The following is a 24,384-nucleotide window of genomic DNA, read 5'->3' on the forward strand; positions in this document are numbered from 1 at the left end:
GGGGAGGTTCAGACTGGATATTAGGAAAAATTTCTTTACTGAGAGAGTGGTGAGACACTGGAATAAACTGCCCAGGGAAGTGGCGGAGTCACCCTCCCTGGAGGTATTCAAGGAGTGTGTGGACGTGGCATTGTGGGACATGGTTTGATGGGCATGGTGGTGTTTTTTTGGTTGATGGTTGGACTTGATGATCTTACAGGTCTTTTCCAACCTTAGTGATTCTGTGATTCTGTGATCAACACTTTATGTAATGTGTTTTCTATAAAAGGAGTAGATTTACAGAATAACAAAACAAAAATCCAGTAAATTTTAGAATTCTACTAAAAAGTTTGTGCAAAGCTTTAGATAGCCAATACTTAATATCTGCCTGATGACATAGTTGATAATGCTTGTTCTTACAGTCATCTTATGAGTGAATCTCTCAGCTTATATGGACAACTGTTCCCTGCAATTATTTGTTGTGAATTTTCAACATTGAAAAAATTGTATTTGAAATGCTGTCTAAAGTATCTGACCCTGTCACACTCTGCACCTTCAGATTATTTAATTAATCTTAATTTTGTTTTCAGTGGTATTGTAGGAAATAGTGCAGCCACACTGTTGACAACAATTGAAGAAATGCATTTATTGAGCAAGAAGATATTCTTCAATAGCCTGAGTCTTCATGCAAGTAAACTAATGGACAAGGTTTGTTTCAAAATCCTACAGCTTTCATGTTACAAAACACACACTTTCATTTCCCTTTTGTATAGTAAGATTATTAGATGAATAGCTCTTTTATACTTAAGCTTTTCCTAAAATACAAGTTTTGTAGTTTCTATATTCTAGGTATGGAACTACATTAAAAATTTCCTGTCTATGTTTTAATTCTTCTAATAGTTTTATTTTTGTGAAAATACGGCTAAAATACTGTTGTTAGCAGCATTTGTTTACAGAGCAAGAAAGCAGTTTGTGTATTTTTAAAATCTATGACAAGCAAAAAAATTAGGAAGTTTCCCAAAGTGCAATATAGCAAAGTCAGCTGATTGAGCTAGATAGTTTGTATTAATGCATCATCAGATCAATAGTTAATTACTTATGTGCATAATTTATTTCTTGAAGTTATGAAGTATATTCCAAGATGGTAAGCTAAGTAAAAACAAACTTGGGGTTTTTTGTCTTTTATAAAAATAGTTTTACCACATGAACGTTGCTGCTGTTAAAAGCAGAATACACATTTGTTATATCAAACAACTGTACATAAGCCAGAATCACTTTCCTGGTATCTTTCTTTCCTGGTGATCAGTTTGAATTGTGTTTCAGTGAACTTCCCACTGTTCAGTACCTGCTGTATTTGTATCATGTTGCTGTTGGTGGATCCACCTATTAAATCTTACCTTTCTAAAATCTAAGCAAAGTCAAAGAAAATTGTTAGGCTACACATCCCTATCCATTTCCTAGGGATCTGATCTTCATCCAGCATCCCTGACTGAGATGTGATGAGTTGACTAGGCCCTAAAACCAAGAAGAGATGCCTTTCTTTATTCCTAGTTATTGCACAAACCTAGAGTTCAAAAAAGCCATCACATTACTGGTTTTCCCAATTAAAAAAGTTTGAAAGTGGAAAACAAACAGCGAAGTTTTAGAAGTGTATTTCTAAATTATTTGTATTTAACCTACAAGAAAACTGCAAAAAATACATAGATTTAAAGAAACTATTCATTGTGCAAAGCCTTGTAGTTTGCTGACCATTCAGTGGGATTTTCTGAGTTTGGTCAGTGTTGTTCTGTGGTCTCAAAGTAGTTTTCTCATTCTGCGCAGTTTGTGTCTGGTCCCAATTTCCTGTCTTTCTGCAAGGGCTGAGGAATGACTTTCTCAAAGGAACAGTTGTTCCTCCTCATCATCTTTTCTGTATATCCCAGTGACTCCTTTCACTGGTTTCACTCGTTCATCAGGTGACTCCTTAGTTGCTACCACCCACAGTCTATACTACTAAAGTCCACTCAGTACATTGTTTGCTGTCATGGGGTATTTCCATTTGAATGCAGTGTCATCGGAACAGTAGAGTTAAAGCTTGAGTTCATAAAATGTACAATGGACAGGGACAGTATAAATTTACCAAAAAAAAAAAGCTTACAGCTTGCTATAGGCATATGCTAGCTGTATATGAATTCCTCAGAACATTTTCTTTCCTAATACATAAGCTAAAAGAAAATACCTGTGTACGTGTTCCTTTTATGAAGAGAAATCAGTGATGGACCTTAGCAAAAATATATGACTACTCTTTACTTACAAAGAATGCGCAAACGAAATAGTGCTTAAGGAAGGAAATTTTCTTGGCTTAAAAGTGTAAGAGAGCTCTGTTGTATTTATCGTACTGGGTCTTACATCTGTACTCAAACATGATCCAGCATAATTTTTCTACTCAAGTAACTCAAAATCTTTGTACTTTTGTTTTGAGTGCTATGCTGTTTTCAGTTTGGAGACAAGTAGAATTCAGAAGGAGGAGTGATAAAGGAATTGTCATCCCCCAGTTCATAATGTGTGTTCTTTGTATTGTCACTATGGGAGGGTTGTGTAGTCCTCTTTGCCCTCCTAGTTCCCCTTCGCTCAGCCTCTAGCCTGGATGTAACTGGCTCTTGATGCTGCCATTGTTTTACAAAGGAGTCTAACTTAGTTTTACTGTTGTTAAATGAAGGCGGTGGTTGCACTGCCACCTTCAATGGCACTTTATTACGAATAATGAATAGCATACCATGTAATGTAAAAAGACCATAGTATTGCTCTTTCTCATAAACACATTTTATAAATTAAATCTGAAACATTGAAAATTTTACATTGCATATATGCCCTGTGAAGATCTTTCCTCAGGATATAATTGAGGTCAAAAGCTTAAAGAGACTCAGAAGAAGATTAGATATATGAGTAACAGAGGCATCCATAATTATTAATCTCTGTGCTTCAGGACTTAACAACGAGGTAACTCTATGGGTGAGAAGGTATCTTACTATACTGATGTGTAGTTCTTGTAACTGAGAGTTTTAGACAGTCTTTTGAAGCACCTTATATTATTTCCCTTTATTAGTGGACTACTGAATTGATAGAATGATGTCTTATCTCCTCATGACTGAAATTAGTTTTATTTCACAAAAAATACAAAATTAATAGGCTGAATTACACTCAGAGAAACATTAATTTCCATGAGATAAATACCCTATTTTATCACAAATTTAATTCTTCTGTTACTTAGTTTATTATGTGTTAATATACAGATGACCAGCTTTTATGCCTTTTCATATGTCTTCATGAGTTTAGTAGTGAATGTCACTTTTACATTTTCAGGAATCTCAAGGTTGCTTGTTATCATCCTTTTTATTAATGTGTGTTCAGACCAAAATTGTGTATATGTATTAGTAGGATTCTCTTCACATCCCAACCTTTTTACCAGCTTTTTGCTGACTATGTATGTGCTGCAACTGCTTCCAGAATTTTTTTTTTTATTTTCAGAGAAGATTAAAGCACTGGAAAACAGACCCTTTGTGCTTACATATGCAATTGCAGAGGCTTCGTTGTTGCTCCTGTTATGCACAAAGAGAATACTCACTTGTAAAATCAGTAAATTACTTTTCACTTGGACGGTCTGGAAATCATGGTTCCTTATTTCCGTTTATATTTTGCATCTTCAGGCATTAAGCCTGTTTCAAAGAATATAAACTGTCTATTACTTTGATTAAAGTATGATTCTTAAGGCAACTTAAATAGCTTTAGAAATAGATTAAAATACAAATAGGGTGCTCTTAAATAAAAAGTATTTTTATTTCTGTAAATTTAAGTGTGTCTTTTGTTTAGATCATTAGAAAGTGGTGAATATAGCCTGTGTGAGTTACACTATTTTAAAGATAGTATTCCCTCAGTATCATCAGTTGTTGCTGATAATCTGAAAATCGTAAGCAAGAAATTCTGAATGGAAATCAGTTCTACAATTTTTACTTAATTTAAAGAGAATTTAAGTGTTTTCTTAATTGCTGTTTGTAGCTACAAAATTCCAGAAGACTTAGTCATAATTGCCAGTGAATTTGTAACTTGACAGGAGTCTCTTTAGCCCTGTGCAAATTCTCTTGTGCTGTAGTGTGGGGAGAACTGTCTAGAAACACTGGTGTGTTACTGTGTCTTGCTGTGGTATGTTTTTTTAATATCTGCAGTCTATCTAATAGTTGATAGACCAGAATAGTACTTAAGCATATCTTTCTCTTAGTTGAGAGCTTTTTTTAGACAAAGCAAATTTCATTAAATATGCAAAGTCCTCAAGATCCCTTCCTGTGGATGTGTAGGAATGACAGGATGGTGATTTGATTCTGATGTCCTCATCACTACGGACAATTTAATTCCCTAGGTTATTGATTATGCTGAGTTGAGCATTGCCTTCAAACTGCCTGGGATTTAATTTCTGAAGCACAATGGGTAACTGAGACTTCAGGCTGTTCTTTTTAGGACAAGAAAATAGCTTCCTCTTCACATGTATTTTTGAGAAGGGTCCCATATTACATAAAGAGCATCACAAGCACAGAGCTGTATGGAAACTTAAAGGCAGTCTTAGATCAGGGTTCTCCCTCTCGGTTACCAGGCCATCAGTGTAAATGATACAGGGAAATACCTGGTTACTTCACAGTACTTACTGGGTTGCTCAGAAGCACTTTCCTATGAACATTTTTTTTCATTACATCAGAAAATCTCAAGCATCCTGGTTGTAATCTGAAAATAAGGTAGTCAGCAGTTCTCACAACTTCAGATTCTTCAGTCTGAGAAACTCTTTTTATGGTGTTCTCATTCAGACTTCTCAGGTAGCTCTTTACAATCGGAAATCTATGTAACAGAAATACTCAGCGTACTGCCTGAAAGTAAGTCCGTTGTTACCAAAGAAAGGCAATACACAAGGGAGTCTCTTTGGCTCTGATACTCTTTGAAACCTGTCGTGAAGCTTGGTAACAGAGTCATTGCAAAGCCACTTTGTTTTCAGGGTTTAAAATGCCATTCATAGCTTTGAGAGTCTCGGGTCATCGTAGAGCTCAACGCTGACATCATATAGGAGCTGTGCGTCACCACCCTTCTATGTCATTGAAAGTTCAGTGCATCAGCGTTTACTGCAAACACTGCCTCTCCTTTGCATTGTTGGCTCTTATCCTTCAGAGGCAGTGTTGGGTAGTCTTGCCAGTGCTTCCTAGCTCTGGTAACAATTGGTTTGTTGTGGTTGTTGGTTCAACCAGAATGTTTTTTGGCCAATTTTAGTGTCCCTGTGCTGAAGAATCATGTTTGTATTTGTTTCTTTTTAGCTTTATTGGACTCAGCCATGGGTCTACCAGCTATGCTAGTAAAGCAGATCAGAATTATAGATTCAGTACTTATGTATCCTTTCATATGTTTCCTTTGACCCTGCGCTAATAAACCAAATGTTTAGGGACTTGGGACTCTGCTTGTGTTACTCGCTGTCTGGATCTAACTAAGAACAGCCTGGTACAGATTACCATTTTACAGATGATGATAAATCCAGCAGAAAATACTAAATGAAAATAATTATCAGAACAACAGAAACTGTTCCAATGAAATGGGAAGCAAAGTTCAAAGCACTTAATGCACTGGAGTGGATGGACTGCTCTTTCAGTTCTCTCATATTGAGAGATTTGTCATTTAAAATCATGAGTCCCCTGGTGAGGCATTTTAACAAGCCTGTTAGACTAACCTATGCCAGCATGTTTTATTGGACCAGCTAATACATTAGGAGAGTGGGAGTTTTCAAGCACACCTCTCCTTACTATAGCTTCAGTAGTACTCCAGAACAGTTATTAAAGGAAAGAATAATTGCAAACATTGAATTAAATAGAATGAGAGTTATCATAAGGGTACTAAAGAAAGATTATGCCAAACTAACCTGTCATCTGCTGTCTGAGCTGTTAGAAGACTATTAGTGGAGTACCCCAAATCAAGTTTTGGGATTGTTATTCCTTAATGCTGTTCTTTTTAGAGTGTTTAATTTAAGAGTATGCAATTTAAATGCTGTGATTGCATTATCTGTTAAGTTTGTCAGTGGGAGAGGTATTAAAACATTGCATGGGAATAACTGTAAACTTCTCCCTCATAATTTGATTCCTGTCAGAATGAAACCTATTAGTTTTCTGGGAAACCAGATATGGGGCTGATTAGATGAGACTGGTTGATGTTGTGATCTGAATGTTGTGGTTTTGAATGGATCCATGTGAACAAGGCAAAGCTAGCAAGAATTTTTGTGTTGTCTTTTGTTCAAACGCCAACTTGATAGCTGAAAAGCATGCCATTAGGCATTCCACTTTGGTGATCTTTGTAGGATCCTAAGAGGGCTCAAAAGAGCTTAGGACAGCTTCTCTGAAGCTTCTCTGATAGACGTGCAGTCAAGTTTCTTAGGCTGCAGCTGTTTATGGTGAATATTATCTCAATTTGTAGAATGAACTTCTGTAGTTGATGCTGATCATTTGTAACTGACAGGATGAAACATCCAGATACCTTTTCACAAGATTCCATGTCTGTAGTGCTTTGTCTCCACCCCCTGCCAGTGGAGTTTTTAAAAGACTCTATTAAAAGCTGATTAGGCCCTTAAAAAAGCCACCAACCTTCTGTTTGTCACAACTTTTAGTGTCCATTGTAATTTTGGGAGAATTAGTTTCAGTTTTGTATACTGGATTTTAAAAATCGGGAATTTCTTCTTGTTGTCTTTGAAAGGCTGAACAGCTGGTTGGCCTCATTTCTGCATGACTGGACTGCTGGTTATAACTGATTAGACACTTAATACTGTGTTAGAGTATGTTTTAATGCTGTTGAAGTAGCTGCTATAGAACTTCTTAACTTTTTAGTTAGCTCCTGTCTGGCTTGCATCTGAAGCAGATACTTCAAAAGCAGAATTCACCATGCATTTCAAATCTATTTTTCTGGAAATAGGATCATTTATAATAATCTTTTAGTGCATGTAAAACATTCAGGGTATCAATTTTTTTTTATTAGAATAGCAATTTAGCTCTCACGAAGTCGGTGGATTCCTCTACAAGTTAGATATCTCTGGTTTTAAATTTTCCTTTTTAATTCTGAAAAAAAGCCCAATCTATATTCTCGTGCAAAAGGTTAGAATTTTCAAAATCAATATAGCACTGCTTTAATTTTCCTTTCACCTACTGATAATTCTGCCTCTATTGCAGTAGTCAGGAATTTCAAGCTAACCCCAGTAGAATGTAATGATCTAAACCTTTTTTCCTTGCCATATTTTCTTCTGCCATAATGTTGTTCCTTACTCCAATCTAGAAGACAGTGGACTTTAAAAGAACAGATTAAATGAAAGATGAAGCTAATTTAGAAGTTTCTGACCATCAGCTACTTCAGGAGACAAAAATTCTGTGCAAAGCAGCCTTCAATTATCATTGCCATGATCTATGTGTGTGTTGGAAGTGAAAACTCCATCAAACTCTAGCCTCAAATTAATGCCAAAATATCCCTGAACACGGTCCAGTTCAGGTCTGAGAACAGTGTGTTCAGGGCACAATCAATACCCCTAATAATAACAAGAATAAACAAGAAGAAAGTCACTCAGTGCTGTAAATTTCAGTAAACTTTACTACTAATCAGCACTGAATAAGTGCGTCTTTCTGAATTACTGTTACTTCATTGCTAGAATATTTGGTTTATGCTTTCAAGACTGTTTAGACTGAACAACTGTTCTCTGAACATACTAGATTTAGTTTTCCATCAGTTCCTCAAATTCAGTAGACTGTCTCTTGGAAAGTGAGAATAGAGGAACACTTTGTATTCAGAAGGATGCAAAAAAGTTTTTGTTTGATCTGTCTTGGTAACACTGTGGGGACATGCATGGTATCTCAAATGTTTCAAAATACACGAAGTGTGAAAGCTAGGCCTGGCTCCAAAGACAGAGAGTTGTTTCTTCTTTCTCTGGTGGCATGTTCATTAGCTACAGATTCATTTCCAGAAGGCTCTGTAATGCTCCACTCTGAAAATGCCTATTATGCTCTCCTTCTCAGTTTCTGTGGCCATCAACCTCTGCCCCTTTGATTTTTTTTTTTTTTTTTTCTTCCTTGAAGACTCAGACATGCATGTTATTATGCTATTAATCAGTAGTTCTCATTTGGGAAGGTATGGAACATGTTGCCTGTGGCTTGGGTGTCCATCCAAAGCTGCCTTCTTTTCTTGTTGAGCTGGAGTCTTAAGAGCATTGCAGAAGTGCACACTGCCTTGCTCTGCTGCACCCAGACACCTTGAGTGAGACGCACAGGCCAGTCCCAGTCCTGGCCAACTTAGTTCTCTCTATATCCTTCTGGAAAGAGATTATGCCTTGAAGCATTAGCTTATTCTGTATCGCTGAGGGTCTCCTTACTCCCACGTGATCCAGCCAGATCTGTGTTTGCCCTTGGATAGGCAGGAGACAGGAAGGTGGAAAGAGGCTTGTTGGCAGAAGGTAACAAGGCCAGCAGCCTGGGTTGTAATAAGGGTCTGGAGGCAGCAGGATGCCAGTTTGAAGCAGCATTGAAGACTAGGAGATGCAACTACATTTGGAGTGGAGCCTGAGGAATGTGGGCCGGAAAAGAGATGTGCTAGATTTTATATTATATAAAGATTTTATGAAGCACTTAATGGGTATTTGCCTGTTAGAAAGAAGAGCTAAAATATGTGAACCTGTGTTAAAAATAGCATGGAATTTCAGTCCTTTTCAGGTGCTCCAACTTTTCATAATTTGACTGAAAGTGTGGGTTTTTTCTCTAAGATTTACAAACTTTTTTTTTTTCTGTTTTTTAAACATCTGTGATACCTCCTTCTCATCTTTGAGGTAGGCCTGCATTCCAGTTCTTGCAGTATCATTGCAGTTTAAGTAGGTGTACTTGAGTTAGCTCGTGCACAGTTCATTTGTGTCCTGGTAATTTAAGGAACAAACTTGCTAGGGATTAAGACTGGTGCATCTGTGACTGCAGCTCTCATACTCAGCATGGTAGGGGCTGTGCAGCCTTGTCAAGAAAAGAAGATGACTTCGTTCAGCTGCTGCCAAATGGTCCTAATATCCCAGAGCTCTGCCTACACTAGATTCTGGAGCATTTACAGGAGGTCCTGCTCAAAGTGAACTCAGTGGTGCCAACAATGTGGCTATTCTTTGGCACCTAATCTATTTTGTATTTTTTTTTACTACCAAAAAAGGTGGTGTTTGGGTTTTTCTAGATGATAAAACAGGCATAGACTGAATGAAAAGAGAAATTCAGTTTTGCTTGTTTGCCACTGAATGGGATAGTTATGCTGAAAGTTGCAGGCAATTGTTGTCTGAAACATGCTAGATTTGTCCAGTGTCAAATTCTTCTCTTCATGGCTACATTTGATTTTATTATTAGCTGGTTGCATTTGTGCTAACAGTTTGGATAGTGTTTGCTGTAAATGAAGTTAAACTGCCCCCCCCCCCCCCAAACAGATCATCTTGTTCTTCAGGTTGAACTCCCACCTCCTGATCTTGGCCCAAGCTCTGCACTAAATCAGACACTTAACTTGCTACGGGAGGTTCTGTCATCTCACGACTCATCTGTTGTTCCACTGGATGCCCGTCAAGCTGACTTTGTGCAGGTATAAGAATGTTTGACTGCTCTGAAGAGGAGGGGAAAAAAAAAGTATGTGTAAGTTAGTACACAAAAGATGGTTGAAACGTTAATCTTTTTGTCTGGTCCCATTTTGGAGCTTTCTACCAAACCCGAGTTTGTAATGTGAATAAGAGGGTGACTAACAAAGTGGATAATTACAGTACAGTATGGAGTGCTACTGTTAACGCAGTATCTAAATTCTGTTATCCAATTACTACTCCATTAAGTAAATACACCCTCAAGATTGCACAATTACCAATTATCTAATCTGGGTTACTCTTCCTCCTCCTGGGTCGGAATCTGTTCTTCTCAGGTTTTTATACTTTTCCCATCACTATGGTAGCTGATCACCTGCTGACAAAGCCTGTAGAAAACTGCTTTCACAGTTGGAAACTCTCATTTCTCTTTATTCTGCTTTGGGGAATAAATACGTGATAGAGACAGAATGAGCTTAGAAGCCTCGTCAGACATGATTTCCTCCCTCCCCTCCCTGTTTTCTGTGTGTTTGCTATTTTAGGTTCTGTCTTGTGTGCTAGATCCGTTGTTACAGATGTGTACTATGTCTGCTAGTAATTTGGGCACAGCTGATATGGCAACCTTCATGGTAAATTCGCTTTATATGATGAAGACTACTTTGGCTCTCTTTGAATTCACTGACAAACGTCTAGAAATGTTACAGTTTCAGGTAAGCTTTAACAGCCCCGAAAGAAAATGAAATTATTACTGATTTTTGCAGACTATAAGTTGTGATGTGAACCTATTTATCGTTGATAATGTTGGCTTTGGGTCAATTCTAAATCAGGGAAATGGGATAAGAGGGCTTCTTATCAGAGGCCATAAGCAAATAGCAGATATCAGAGCTTATGGTACACAGCATCTTTCATTTTAAACAGACAAATAAATAATTAGGTTTGGTTTAGTTGCAGATAAACCCGTATCAGTGAACATTTTTATTATCCTAATCATTGTAATATCTATCTGCAAACTATGTGAGAAGAAGCAAATGGAAGTTGAAAGCTCAAACAGTCAAATGGCTGACTATATTCCATCATATAGTTAATACTAGATCATCATCTAGTTTATACTAGAATATAGTATAGCTGAAGTTAGTTACTACTTCAGCCCTTCTTTCTACCTTTCTTTTCTCATTTGTTTGGTTTCACCTAACATGCCAGGACAGTAGTTCATATGTGGTACCATTTTGAAACGGAAATGTAGTTTATAAACCATTGACTTGGGAAAACTTGGGCACTGCCCGTTTATAGTTTTGCTACATGAACATCTCTGCAATAAATCTCAGGAGAGCTTTTGGAGCTGGGGGCCTTGGAAGAAGTCACAACTTCTTATTTGAAGCCATCAGTAAAGATTGGCTCTGAGCCATTTTTCGTTTTCTTCTTCTAATTAGAATTTCTACCACCTTTTATCTCTGAAACAAACAGACAACCCCACTAAACTGTCTGGGGCATTTCTAATTTCCATTATCAGAGTTTCTTTTTCACAGTAAATGTTGCAATTGATTTATTCTTCAAATAAGCAGTAGAACTGAAGGTTATGCATTTAATACCATTTACTTTCTTCAAACGTTTTACAAATACAGGAACAGACTGAAAAAATATCTTTAAGATTATACATAAGTAGGTTATTAAAGTGGAGTTAGAATGGCATATTTAATAAGAGAAACATTTTTCATAGAAAAAAAGAACACTCTAAGACAGTTAAAATCTCCAAATTGAAATATTAAGATTCCCTCCCGATTTAAAAAGAAAAGTGCATTTTTCTTAACAATTTTAGGCAGTAAAAAGGTGAACTCTTAAAATATCAGACATGGAAGTTTTACATTTTACTGGAGTTTGATATATTAGAAATTTTTGCTTTTCTTTAGAATTGGAAGAGAAATAAATGAAATGTGGGGTAGTTAATCTGTAAAAATGAAGTAATGATGTATATATACCCAAATATCTTTCCAAGACTACTTACACTAAAAAATGATTGCTGCTGCTGTGACTGCATTTACTGACTAGGTTTCTCTGCAAAGTGAAGATTAATACTAAGGATGTAAAATACACTTATAACTTTTTGCATATGAAGATAATTAAAGCAAAATTGATAGCTGTAATTTCATTGTCTGTTGTTCTTTCAGTTAACTTTTTTCAAATACATGTGTATCAGTATTGAATTTAAAATCATTACTGATTATGATTTTAGTTTCAGCTTTATTTTCCTTGTGAAAGACTGTCTCTTTCTCTTGTTTATTATAAAACTACCATGCTATTGTCAATATTTTCAATAAGAGTTGGATGATTTTTATCACGTACTTTCAAAGAACTATAGCAAAATAAACTGATACAGCAATTTTTAAGATTAGAGCATTGGTATTCTTAATTTTTGGTGCCGTTGAATTTACAAATACAAAAAACCATAGGTGGTCCTGTTAGTCAGACAGGAAAGAATTATCTGTATTTTTACTGCTGGCTCCTCGTAATATGGAAGGTGTAAATGGATAAAATAATTATGCTATATGTATTTGTGGTTTTTCCTTGTTTGTTGATGACTCTCCTTATTTGTGTTTTTTCTTCTTACCTGTGTTTCTAGGCTTTTTAACCCCAGAGCTTGTTCTATTTCATATTCTCATGCACATTTTATAAATACCTTATGCTTAAAATTTCAGATTGAAGCTCATTTAGATACACTTATAAATGAACAAGCTTCCTACGTGTTAACAAGAGCTGGTCTAAGTTACATATATAACTCTGTGCAGCAATACAAACCGGAACAGGTAAGCTTATGTAATGTACATGTTGAGGAGGTAGTGTGCTTGCCAACTTGAAGAATTTTGGCACTAGTATTTTCGCAAATGAAGCTTCCTCTGAAAGCAAAAGCTCAGTAATATCCGTTGATTTTTCACACGGGACCGGGACTGTTAGACAAAGGTACCTTGCAACTACAGATTTCCCCTACACTGTGTGTTCAGCAAGCCTAGCAGGTTTGGTATGCTGCGATCCTTCTGTGCAGCTTATCTGTGTACCATCAACAGGCTCTGTACACCACAGACATCCTGTACATTCTCAGAATAACTGCATAGGTAGTTTAATATGCCTCAGAAAGTGTCGGAGAGTCAGGCTGGCTTTAAAACACAAATACTGAGTATGTATACCACTTCCATGACACCTAGAACATATTGGACCTCCTGTGCATATAGCATTCAGGTTTCTTCCATTGCACCATACATGGAGTGGGTAGATACCCTGCATGCATTAGATAATTACTGCTTTTTTCTTCTGTGAAAAATTGGAAGATGAGTTTAATGGTAATTAGAAATAATTTCTTCTTTTGTCCTTATTCATTGCGCTAGCTATTCTAGCACCAAGACAGTGAGATTCTAAAAGTGAAAACTTGAGATTTCTTAGAGTGAGCTGGAAACTGGAATTCAGAGCTCATGCTCTTCCTTTCTTGTGAATCACAGTTGTTATGTGATAGGTATTAATACAGCCCTTCTTCGCTTCAGCCGTGCCTGTGTCCCTTTGTGATCTTTTCTGAAGGTGAAGAACAGTGTTTTCTGGAGAAAGCAGAACTCTGTTGGAGAGCTTTGTGTTGTTTCTTCAGCCAATGATTTTGCATAAAGTGCCAAGACTCAACAGATTTTTATGTGTAAAGATGAATAAATAAATGTATAAATAATCTGATTAATAATCTGATTAATAACTCAGCTTTAGTTTCCTATTTATGAGCCTATCTCCTGTTTTAAAACCAATTTCAAATCGACCAGGGCAGCTTGTTAATGGAATGTAGCAATTTTCATTTGTATCTGTCCAGCTGCCTGGCTGCGGAGGTGACGTTGTCACAGGATTTGCTGGGGATTAGGCAGCATGTATACAGTGTAATGCCATACCAGCACAGAAGATTTACTGGGAAGCAGGCTTGAATTCTGCATGGTCCTGGAACAGATGAAGAGAAGGAAGTTGTGCTCTGTAATTCTGAAACACCAAGGGGATGTGGCCAGTTTGCAGTCCCATTTTTATCCTAGACCTTGTGGAAGGCTTTTTTGGGGGTTTATCATTTAATGGTGAAGAAGGAAGAAAAGGACTTGAAAGGACATATTAAGAACTCAGTATTCTGAGTTTTTAATGTAAGAGAGTGGTAGAATACAAATGAACTGTTTACAGCATTTCAGTATTGATATGGTGATTCAGTTACCAAACATTTACGATCCTGTAGCTGGACTAAATAACAATTTAGTACTGAACTGATTGTAGAATTTATTATTTCTTACCTTTTTCCATATGCTAGTATGACCTTTTCCCTCCCTTCCCACCCCCTTTGACTACTGATTCTTAGGGTCCTCTTTCAAACTTGCCAAGTATGGATTCCGTGTCCCTGAAGGTTGCAATGGTAAGCATATTACAATTTCATATTGTGGTGGTGATGCTGTGGCATGGGAAAGAGCACTATTAATTATGTGATGTAGTAGATATTCATCTAACCAGTCATACTCTTTAAGAATAGCTAAATTACATGTCTGGGAATACTTTTTTCATTTATAGTAATTTGACCACTTGAAGTAATAAATACATAAATTATTTATGAATGGGTAGTAATAGAATATTAGTCTCTAAGCCTTGAGAAACAGAACTTTACAAGAATGCTATCCCATGAGTCATCTTAAATTGCTAAAAGCAAATACTTAGCTCTAATTAGTTTTAATCACTGAAGTTTTTTTTTTTTGCCTGTATGCTTTGAAATATAGATTCTGCTGTCATTTATAATTTTAGTCCTAAGGCTTTGATTTTATGAAAATAGTTCAGCTAAACTCAGAAGTTAGGTGCTGGGCATATGTCACAGTTACATTTTTTTTAAGTTGAAAGCTACAATATTTTTTAAAACAAATTATCAGCTGATATTTTTTCTTAGAGTGTGTGAAGGCTATTTTGCATAGAGATAGCAGTATCACAGTTCAGTGGGCAATATTATGTCACTTTTCTTACTTAGCCAAGTTTAGCTTTATTCTGAAAGTTTAACTGTAAATGAGGCCCACTCATCCAGCAGTATATGTATTCCCTCCCCAAAAAAAGGTCTTTTTAAAAGAAAACGTTTTTTAAAAAAGGTTTTTTGTTTTTTTTAAATTGTATGTTGAATCCATCCTAATTGTGTCATTGTAGCCTGTTTGCCTCTGTTCAAGTTTTAAACCAGTGATTCCCAAGCTGGTTGGATGAATAGAGCTCTGACACAGAGCACTCAGTGGTTTACTCATATCAACATGCATTCTTACTAATATTTCTAAATTTTGCATTTAAAATACCTTCTATTTATCATGGTCTTGTAGACCAACAAGGAGTTTAAAGATTGCAGCTTGGGGACAATCTCTTTAAATTATATATATGTAACTCTTATCTATAGCGATACATAATAATTTCACTTGAATAGTTAGAGAAGAATCCAACTGTTTTATTTTCTTCATTACTTTGTTTAATGTCTGCTTGCATGAACACACTTTAACCAGAATGGAACACAGTATGCTGAAATCAAACCTACATAAATCCCATCTATCAGCCTAATCTGTTGGCTTCCCAGCATTTAAACCACGTGGAGGGAGTACTTGCAGGCAGATTCACTGCCTCCCAACTTAACCTGGAAGTTTTCCAGGTCCCAGCCTTTTAAGTTCTTCGTATGTGTCTGCAAATGTTGTTCTAGTAAAGTCCTTAACTCTCTCTCAGCTAAAGCTCCCTTGCTTTCCAAACGAGTGCAGATAACCCCCAAAAGTTCATTTGTGAGAACTGTGAGTGACTTCATTAGTCATATGTGCCCACTTTTTTGCATGTTTAAATGATGGATGGATGTGGACTTTAGGGTTTACCAGCTTGAGAAGGTTCATCCAGTGTTCAGGAAAATTGCCATTATTAGAGTTGCCTAGGGCCTTGCCTGAGTGAATAATTCCAAGGATGGAGATTATACAGCTTTTCTGGGTAACCTGTTCAGTGTTTGATGACACTCCTGGTGAGAATTTTTCCTCTTACTATATAATCAGAATTTACCTTAGTGTAGTATGTGTCCAGTATTCTTCATCTTTTCACCTGTGAGAAGACCTGGCTCCATCTTCTCTATAGTCACCCACTTAATCATAGAATCATAGAATGGTTTGGGTTGGAAGGGGCCTTCAAAGATCATCTAGTCCAACCCCCCTGCCATGGACAGGGACATCTTTCACTAGATCAGCTTGCTCAAAGCCCCGTCCAACCTGACCTTGACACTTCCGGGGATGGGGCATCCACAACTTCTCTGATAGACAGTTGAAGACAGCAGTAATGTTCTTTCTTGGTGTTTACCTCTCCAAACTACTAGAATCAAAGCACCACAATTTTTTTCACTATATTATATAGGGGATAAGTAGGCCTAGAAGCAGTTCAAGGAGCCTGAACTATGTGCCTTGCTCTTGTTTTTCCCAGCATAAATGCTCATTAGATTATTAAGCAGTGACTCCCTGCCAAAAAGTAAAAAGAAACGTTAAAAAGAAACACGTCCAATTTGGACAGACTCGATTTCTGTCTGGAGGCTACTGTATTCCCCCTGCACTGAATAGACTAGGTGTGATCTTCAGAGGTGCATACATGCATGCACCAGCTGCATAGGAAACTTAGATGGATAATTACAGAAGCTGGATTCTCATTATTTGCCCCTCCACCTGTACTCAGAGTCAGAAACTTAAAATTTTGGTGACAGAGGTGCTAAAGTTAGACATTTGGTTTGGACTATTAGGTTCTACCTTAAACATTTGTATATTATGTTAGGCTCTATCTTAAATACATAAAAAGAGAAAATTTTATTAAATAAGAAGTTGCCATTTTAATGTAATCACTTTTCGGAGATCTGTGTTTTTACCTATTTTCATCTAACAGCAAGTTTTTACTATGTTGATCTCACATTCTCTTTTTTTGTCCCCCAACCCCTAGGCTCAGTTTGATCGCTATCTGTCTGCTCCAGATAGTCTGTTAATGTCCCAGCTGAATTTCCTTCTGAGTGCCACTGTGAAGTAAGTACCTTACCTTTGAATTTCTATTACGCCTGCATAATGATCAGAAAGATGAATTTGATTAGATTTTAGTGGATCATGATAAGAATTCAAGTTATCAGCTGTGATCATATTTGCATTGTCCTTCAGGTCACAATTCAATTTTGTTCTGTCTCTCCTCTTTTTGAACAAGCAGTGAGGAATATGTAATTCTGTAACTTTCTGAAGTAGTTACTCTTGATTTAATGGACACCATCAAAATGTATTACATTTATCTATTTTGAACATGTTCTGCTGTGTCGGCAGTTTTTTGTCAACTGACTTGTAAATTGTTTTAGAACTATTTTGTAAGCATTCCAAGGACAGATGAAATATGTAATTCTCCACTCAAGATTTCTTTTATCCCCACTGCTCCATCAGGTCTAGAATTTTCAACTTTCTTGTTTTCTGCTGTAGAGTATTGGCATTCTGTCTCATTGAATATTGTGCTGAGATTACTTTACTTTTCACCTAATATGTTTTTTTTTAGTGATTTCTTCTTTGAAGTATGGAAGCAAGAACTTTGTTATTCATCTCTTCTCTTGTTTTTTGAATATAACTGAACCCTAAGGCTAGGGAAAATGCCACAAATTTCTTTCCAATTAAATGTGAACCATATGAAGACATTTTATAGTACTTAAACTCAGAGAATTATATGCTGCAGTGATCAAAAGCTTCTCTTGACTTTATTTTCCACACTTTTGTGAAAAATGCAGGTTACAGAATATACCAGAGATTGAGACTAGCACATCACATTTTATGTAATGCAACAATATTTGGAGTCTCATTACTAGTACCTGTCCTCAGCGAGATTGTGTTACAGCATCTTGCAATTAAAAAATTACATATGTCAAGGGAAAAATTTTTATTGTTGGGAATTCATTAGAATAGAATAGTTCAGTTGGAAGGGACCTACAATGATCATCTATTCCAACTGCCAGGTTCTTCTGCTGTATTGCTCAGGCTCTCCTGATCCAAATACTTCCAGTTTCATGCTGTATACCTGGTGCACGGCTTGGCATGGGGGATGTTGCTGCTTTTCAGTAGTTCGTTGGGTCTCTCTGCTAGGGTTACCGTTCCTGCAGCTCAGCCAGCAGAGCTGACCCTGTTGTGCAAGAGCTGTTCTGCTCCAGTACAGATCAAACAGGGTAGCTTGAGCAGTACTGTCAGTGAAGCATTGCAACTCTGCTTCTAGGTGTCAAGCTATTAAACCCGTATTTTAGCTCTTGGTATTTTTTTTTTTAATGTAGGTCTGTTTAAAAATCATAATAACAGTAAATGTATTTTGAAAGCTTCAATTTTTCACTGCTAACACAGAAGCAATTTTTCAGAGACTTTATGCTACTATAAAGACTCAGGCACAGTGAAATTACTTTGACTTAATCATTTCTTCTGTCAGATGAACCAAGACAAACTGGTCATGTATGCACTCTTAGCCTTATCCCATTGATAAGCTTTTTAAACCTCTCAGTGCAGTTCAAGCCAAATTCATGTTATCTTGTAACAGTGGGCAGCTGAGGGGTGAGCCTGTGTCAGGATGATTACTATAGCTGCTACAGCTCAGCTAACATACAGGAGTTTATTCACCTGCTATAACTGAACGCTACAGGTCAGGTTCTGCTCAGAATTAAAAAAAAAATAAAACAATCTGTTAGCCCGTTAGCCTTCAAACATGTGGCTTTAAACACAAGCAATCCTTTTGAAGTTAAGATACCTATTTACAGAGATGCATGCTTGTAGAATCACGGTCTTAATAGTCAAGATTTTCTGTGGTAAATAAACCTTCAAAATTCAGAAGTTTCTCAAAGTTCAAGCAAAACATTTAACTAGTACTATAATTTTAATCTCCGGCTATAGTAGTTGAAATTTTCAAGTTGGTTTTGCAGATGTTTGATGTCAATTTTGAAGAAGTCTTCCTTGAAATCAGATAATCATGATCACAGCTGTTCCAGTGGTTGAGCTGGAACCCAAGAGTTACTTGCTTCTCAAAGTCAGAGCACATGTTTTTGATAAGGGAACAGTGTATGATATACTCACTGGCAATATCATTTAAGCTTTACAACTATGAAGAACGTTACTTCCAACATTTGCCAGTGCATGCTCTCGTCTTTCAAATTCCTTTGCTCATTTAAAAAGTTTTAAGCTATTTATTTATGTGGTTGTTGGTCTTGAAAAGCTCTTTTCATTTGTGTTGGATCATAGAAACTGAATGCTGGAATAACTATTTTTAGAAAGTGCTGCCATTTGTGTTAGTGATAAAATGTATCATGTTGTTATGGCAACTGAAATCCTAATGCACTGATTAATGACACTGACATTATGTGATGGAAGGACTCATTTGATGCTTTTCAGTCCTCTGGAATATTTTAATGAACTTTGTCTTTATTTAATATTATTTGGTGCAATACAGTTAGTTTTATATAAATTCTGTGTGCAGTACTTTCTTAGAAGATTGTCATGTTACAGTAGCTTAGTGATCCCAGACTGTGATCGGAGACAGTTGTTTTACGTGAACACGATGAATATCTTTCCCTTGTAATAGTGTTTCTAGATTTGCTATTGTAAGGCCAGTCATTTTTTCAGTTATTCTCATAACCTAGTAATACTGGCAGTTGATCCTGTATATTGAAAAACTGGATACTGTGTATCAGAACAAAATGGAGGTTTTGTCTCTTAATCTTCTTTCTCATAGCTTCCATTTCTTAATATTTCCTGAAAAAATGAAGTTCTATGCACTTGGTCTTTGAGATTTCTTTAACTTGTCAATTCCCAATGGTTGGTGAATTCAGCCCTGATTTTAGTGGATGCAGTTTTGGTGTCTTTGTTCCTTTGCTGCATATTACAGCAGGGCTGAATCTGGATTCACGGTTACCTTGGTTTCCTCAGCTTCTCCTGGTGTTCCACTTGTGTGGGTTTGGCTGTAAAATAGTTGTAACTGCTGTTTCTGATAGGTAAAAATGCATTGGCAACTGTAAATGCATCACTGTGGTGATTAAAGTAAACTGATTCAATGGGCAATGTAAAATAAAAATACTAGTTTGTCTTCAAAAAATATTAAACTTTCCAGTTAAATTTAGCATCCAGTCTCTATGCATTGTTACTTATTTAGATCCAGAAAAATAACAGGACACAGACTTCATAGCATTGTTGGTAAAAGGCTGTAGCAAGTTTTGCATCTCTGACCACTATCCCATTCAGCTCTTCCTTTTTGACTGATTATGGAATCAGGTGCTGTCAAGATAAAGCTAATAGAATATGTTTGCTGATAGATGGAAAAAAATGTGTGTATTTACAAAGGACAGTAAGAGAAACCATAGGAGGTAGACGGTACATCACTAAGATTATCAGTCTTTCAAAAGATGCAGGGGAGTGCAGGTGAAGAACTAATGTATGCAAATTAAATCCTTCTATTTTTTCATGATTGCAGAAATAAAGAAGCTAATTTCTTGGTTATCAGGATCATATATGTGAGTTTATCTATGTACGATACAAAGAGATGAAGAAGCCTTGTTTTGTTTTAAAACAACTTTAAGCTGTTTTTACAGTTTAAGTAAAAGGGCTTTTAAATGTAACTGAAACTGATTTTTAATGTGTATTTTTAGTGTTTATCTTTAATTCCTTGTATGTAGTACAGTTATATTCCCTACAATTTGCAAATTATGTTTTTGTTTTGTTTTTTAGAGAGCAGATAATAAAACAGTCAACAGAACTGGTCTGCAGAGCTTACAGTGAGTTATATGCAGCTGTGATGGATCCTTCAAATGAATATAAGGATCCAGAAACCATACTACATAGATCTCCTCATCAAGTTCAGGCACTCCTGTCATAGTCTTGCTTCCCCCAAATTTATCAGAATCCATAATTCTGTATTTGTTGAGTATTTGCATTGAGTTATTTTTCTGTTTTGAATTTTGATGTGTAACAGTATAGTTAAAATATGTAGGAATGTGGTTTTGTTTAATCTGCTCGGCAGAAGTCTAGTCTTTCCTGTGTCTTTGAATACCTTCTGTAAGCCAGAAAATAGAATATAGATTAAAAATTATTTTAATGTATTCCTCTAATGGAAATGGACCTTGACAATATGCAATCTCTTTGAAAAAGGAGAAGGAAGTGTTTTCCTTGCTGTACATAATCCTTTTAACTAGAGGTTGAACCAGCGTCTCTTATGACCTCACCAATATTTTATTTGCTCTTTTCCCTGTTCGTTCACTCTTTTTCTTAGCCTATCGTCAGTAAACACTGGTAACTGTAATTTTCATACAACTGATATACTTTGAATGTCTCAAGCACATCACTTTTACAGCTCATAAATAATTTCAGAATATTTGATGCTGTTTTTCAAATCCTATTGATTAAATCTTTGAGGCAAAATTTGTGTGCTTTTTTGGAATCCATTATCATTGTTGCTAGTTCTGGTATTTTCTGTAAGCAAAAGAAATGTCTGAACTATGTGCATGTATATAACCTGGGACTTAATGCTTTAAATTACTTGTATAATTTTGTTTTACTGGAAGGATTTTGTTTTAGTGCAATCATTCTGTAGGAATCCTTGTATCAGTTGAAACTTGCTGATCTCTTAAGGCTGGGACCAATAACAATGTAGGTTAGGAAAATGGTTTGCACAGCAGTATGGCCGTTTGTCCTTCACATGTACATGTTTTTTGGTTTGCTTTTTTTTAAGTACAGAAAAAGTCCATCTGCTCTAGTACAAACATTTATTCAGTTAATAATCCACCAAGAGATTTTCGTGGTTTGCATGTCTGCAGTGGTGCTCCTAAAAATTATAGCTAAGTTCACCTGCGGCAGCCACAGATTGTCCTGGGAATTCTGTGGGAGAGCTGGGGTGTGTAGTTGTTCTAGGCTGATGGGTAGAAAGCCATGACTGATGGTTTTGTTTCTTTCGTCCTTCAGTGCAAAGCTCAACCTGCTCTGTGTAGAAACCCTGATTATACAGAGAGTTATGATTCAGGGGACCTTTGCTTCCAGTAAAAGATGAAAATATATAAGTAGGACACTTGTTCTCTGTTGGGCCTTATGATAATTTTCTGTAAATTTCTTAAACATATTCTTCTTTCAGGAAAGCCTTGTTATAGAGAAACAGTCAGGAAATAAAAGTTAGTAAAAGGAATTTGGGGTGTTTTGGGGTTGTCTTTTGTGGGTTTCGTTTGTTTATTTTAAAGGATAATTTAAGCTAACTGTTTCATTGGAAGTATTTCACTATTTTTTTCCTCTTTGTTGTTGTATGGGTGCCACAGTTATTACAGTTGCCTGGGTTTACACTCGGATGTGGCTTATTTATATACATCAAGGGGAAGATGAGCAGTCATTCATATTGAATAACTCATATTTTATTTCTATCAATAATAATATTCCCCATATAAAATATATACTTAGTGGCAGCCAACTCTGCAGTTTAGTTTATGCTTGCAAAAGAGCAAGAAATAGAGAAGAGCAGCAGCAATACATTTTAGTCTCTTGGAAAACTCATTGCACAAGATACATCCAGTGCGCTCAGAAAGCAGCTTCCTTAGTAATACCACAATAAAGCAATAGCTCCTTTTCCAAATGGGCATAATTTGTTGGTATAATAGAAAAAGATTTGAAAGTGTAAGTGTCCCTGGAGTTCCTGGATCAGGCTTAAATTCTTCTGTAAATGTGAATGTTAGATTTATTCTGTTTAAAAACTCCAGACCTGTAAGACAAAAAATTCTAGCAGCTTAGAAAAGCTCTAATGGAAAATTACGCTCTTTTACTCGGTAAGGCACTTTAAATTACTCAGAATTTGCATTACCATAGTATACATTCAGAAGGCTGTTCATTGTTGTTTAATAATATTAATATTGCTTAATATGCCTATAATAATTATCTAATATGTGAAAATTACATCAGTTGTGAAAGGATTATAAATCAGCTTATTATTAGATTACCATACTCGTAAGAGTGAACTTTTTCCTGGAATTACACTCAACCTCAGTCTCCAATAATCAGTCAGTAGTTTGCATGAAGATTAGTAAGAAGTTGCTTCCTATCTTTGAGTCTATGTAGAGACTTATCCATGATTTTATCTTCTCTTAATAAAAATGCAAAAGCTATAAAAGTTGTAACTTACAAAAATTAAAGTAAATCACTAGTTTTGGTCTGTGCAATTAAAGTAAATGACAAAGGGTGACAAATGAGAAAAGACATCAATAAAAGCATTTGATTTACCGACTTGTGTCTTCCATGTTGTTGTTGCCTCTTGCTTGCTTTCCTAAGAGGAGGAAGGAAAGGGTAATTAGATTTTGACCTGCCTTTTCTTGCTTGGCATTTCTGACCCTTTTATTTCACAAATTCCCAGGATTTCCACACCAGGAACCACGAAGCTGCAGTCCTCTAATTGCTCAGGGAGATGGGTGACCCATAAGCGTTGCAGTAAATGGTATCATTCTGGGTGTTGATACCCGGTCAGTATTCAGACCAGTTACCGCCGCTCTGACTTGAGCAGTGCATGAAGAGATGCTCACCTGGTTGGGCTGAGTTAGTCAGTGCTTCTGCTGTTGGTCCTGAAACACTTTATATGGAGGGGCATGCCTTCAAAGAGTGAGTCTGTTACTGTTCTGTGCTGGGCAGCAATATGCTTGGGAAAACTGGGTAAAGAGAGGTGTTTGAATACTGCCTATAGTGGGCAGCGCTCTCAGCGTTTGACACTCTGATAACCTATTTCTGAGAACAGGTGCGTGAAAGGCCTCTTTTTGCATCATCTGATGCAAAGAGCACTTCTGTGGGAAGTGGGAGAGCTGGGTTCTGGGCCAAAGGACTTTGGAATCGACATCTCCCGCCTTCCTAAAGAGCACCCAAACCCTTGGCTGTTGTGTATTATGAGATGGGGCAGCTCTGTTTTGTCTGTTTTGAATGTAGCAGCTGTGCATAAATCAATGCAAAATATGGGAGGCATGAGACAGAATAAGCAAGGAGGAGTTTGGCCCTGTGGCATGCACGTGAGGGCTCTCCTGAGGGCTCCAAGGTCTAGATCCTCCTCCAGTTGTTACGTAGGGACCTTATCTTTGACCTCCAATACATGAGTCCCTGAAATAGAATCAGGATCCCAGGACTTTATCACCCACAGAATATCCAGCAAACAGCAAGCTACGGAGTTGAGTTTGGGTTGGCCCCAAGGTGGTTTATCCACACTGGTGATGATGCCTCTGTGTTCAGTCCTCTGTGTACAATTTTCTCCTCCCCCCTCCCACTTTGGAAATAAAAGTTGTTTTAATTATAGCAAGCACACAGCAGCCCAGCCACAGTGATTTTTTTGTTTTCTATTATAGGAAAAGAGAAGCTTAAGGAGATTTGGAAAGGTGATAATACATTTGTTTTGCAGCATGTCAGAGTGCTCCTCCCTATTCTCAGATTTCTAACTAGCCCTGCATTTTGTCTGTTAATAGACTGAGCTGTAATTATTTTTATTAAAGTTTTTGAAATATGTGTTGCAGGAAAATACTTTCAGAACCACTAAACTTTTCCATTCATTTAAAAAACTCCATCTGTTCTTTGATCCCTTTGCTTGCCTTGCTGAGTCACTTTGCAGGCAACCCAGGGGGTGGGAAGCTTAGAAAATTTTGAAAATTAAATGAATGGGTTAGACATATTTCCATGAGTAAAACACACCCTCCAGAAGCAACACAGACATGGGTATGGGTTTGTTTGAAATCCACTGCCACCTGCTTCTGAGGGAAA

At 36.7% G+C, this 24,384-nt stretch overlaps 1 protein-coding gene across 2 annotated transcripts in view; it reads left to right on the forward strand.

Moving 5' to 3' along the window:
* The window catches only part of COG6 (component of oligomeric golgi complex 6), a 57,049-nt gene extending 34,174 nt beyond the window's left edge, over window positions 1-22,875 (forward strand). For both annotated transcript variants that reach the window (XM_059835657.1, XM_059835662.1), the window contains exons 13-19: window positions 570-687; window positions 9,481-9,612; window positions 10,144-10,311; window positions 12,295-12,402; window positions 13,962-14,015; window positions 16,571-16,650; window positions 20,350-22,875. In XM_059835657.1, the coding sequence (XP_059691640.1) occupies window positions 570-687; window positions 9,481-9,612; window positions 10,144-10,311; window positions 12,295-12,402; window positions 13,962-14,015; window positions 16,571-16,650; window positions 20,350-20,497 (808 nt within the window). In that variant the 3' untranslated portion in view covers window positions 20,498-22,875. The remainder of the gene's footprint in view (window positions 1-569; window positions 688-9,480; window positions 9,613-10,143; window positions 10,312-12,294; window positions 12,403-13,961; window positions 14,016-16,570; window positions 16,651-20,349) is intronic.
* The last annotated feature ends 1,509 nt before the right edge of the window (window positions 22,876-24,384 follow it).

Source organism: Gavia stellata, chromosome 1 (assembly GCF_030936135.1).
Source record: "Gavia stellata isolate bGavSte3 chromosome 1, bGavSte3.hap2, whole genome shotgun sequence".
In the NCBI taxonomy this organism is placed as follows: domain Eukaryota; kingdom Metazoa; phylum Chordata; class Aves; order Gaviiformes; family Gaviidae; genus Gavia; species Gavia stellata.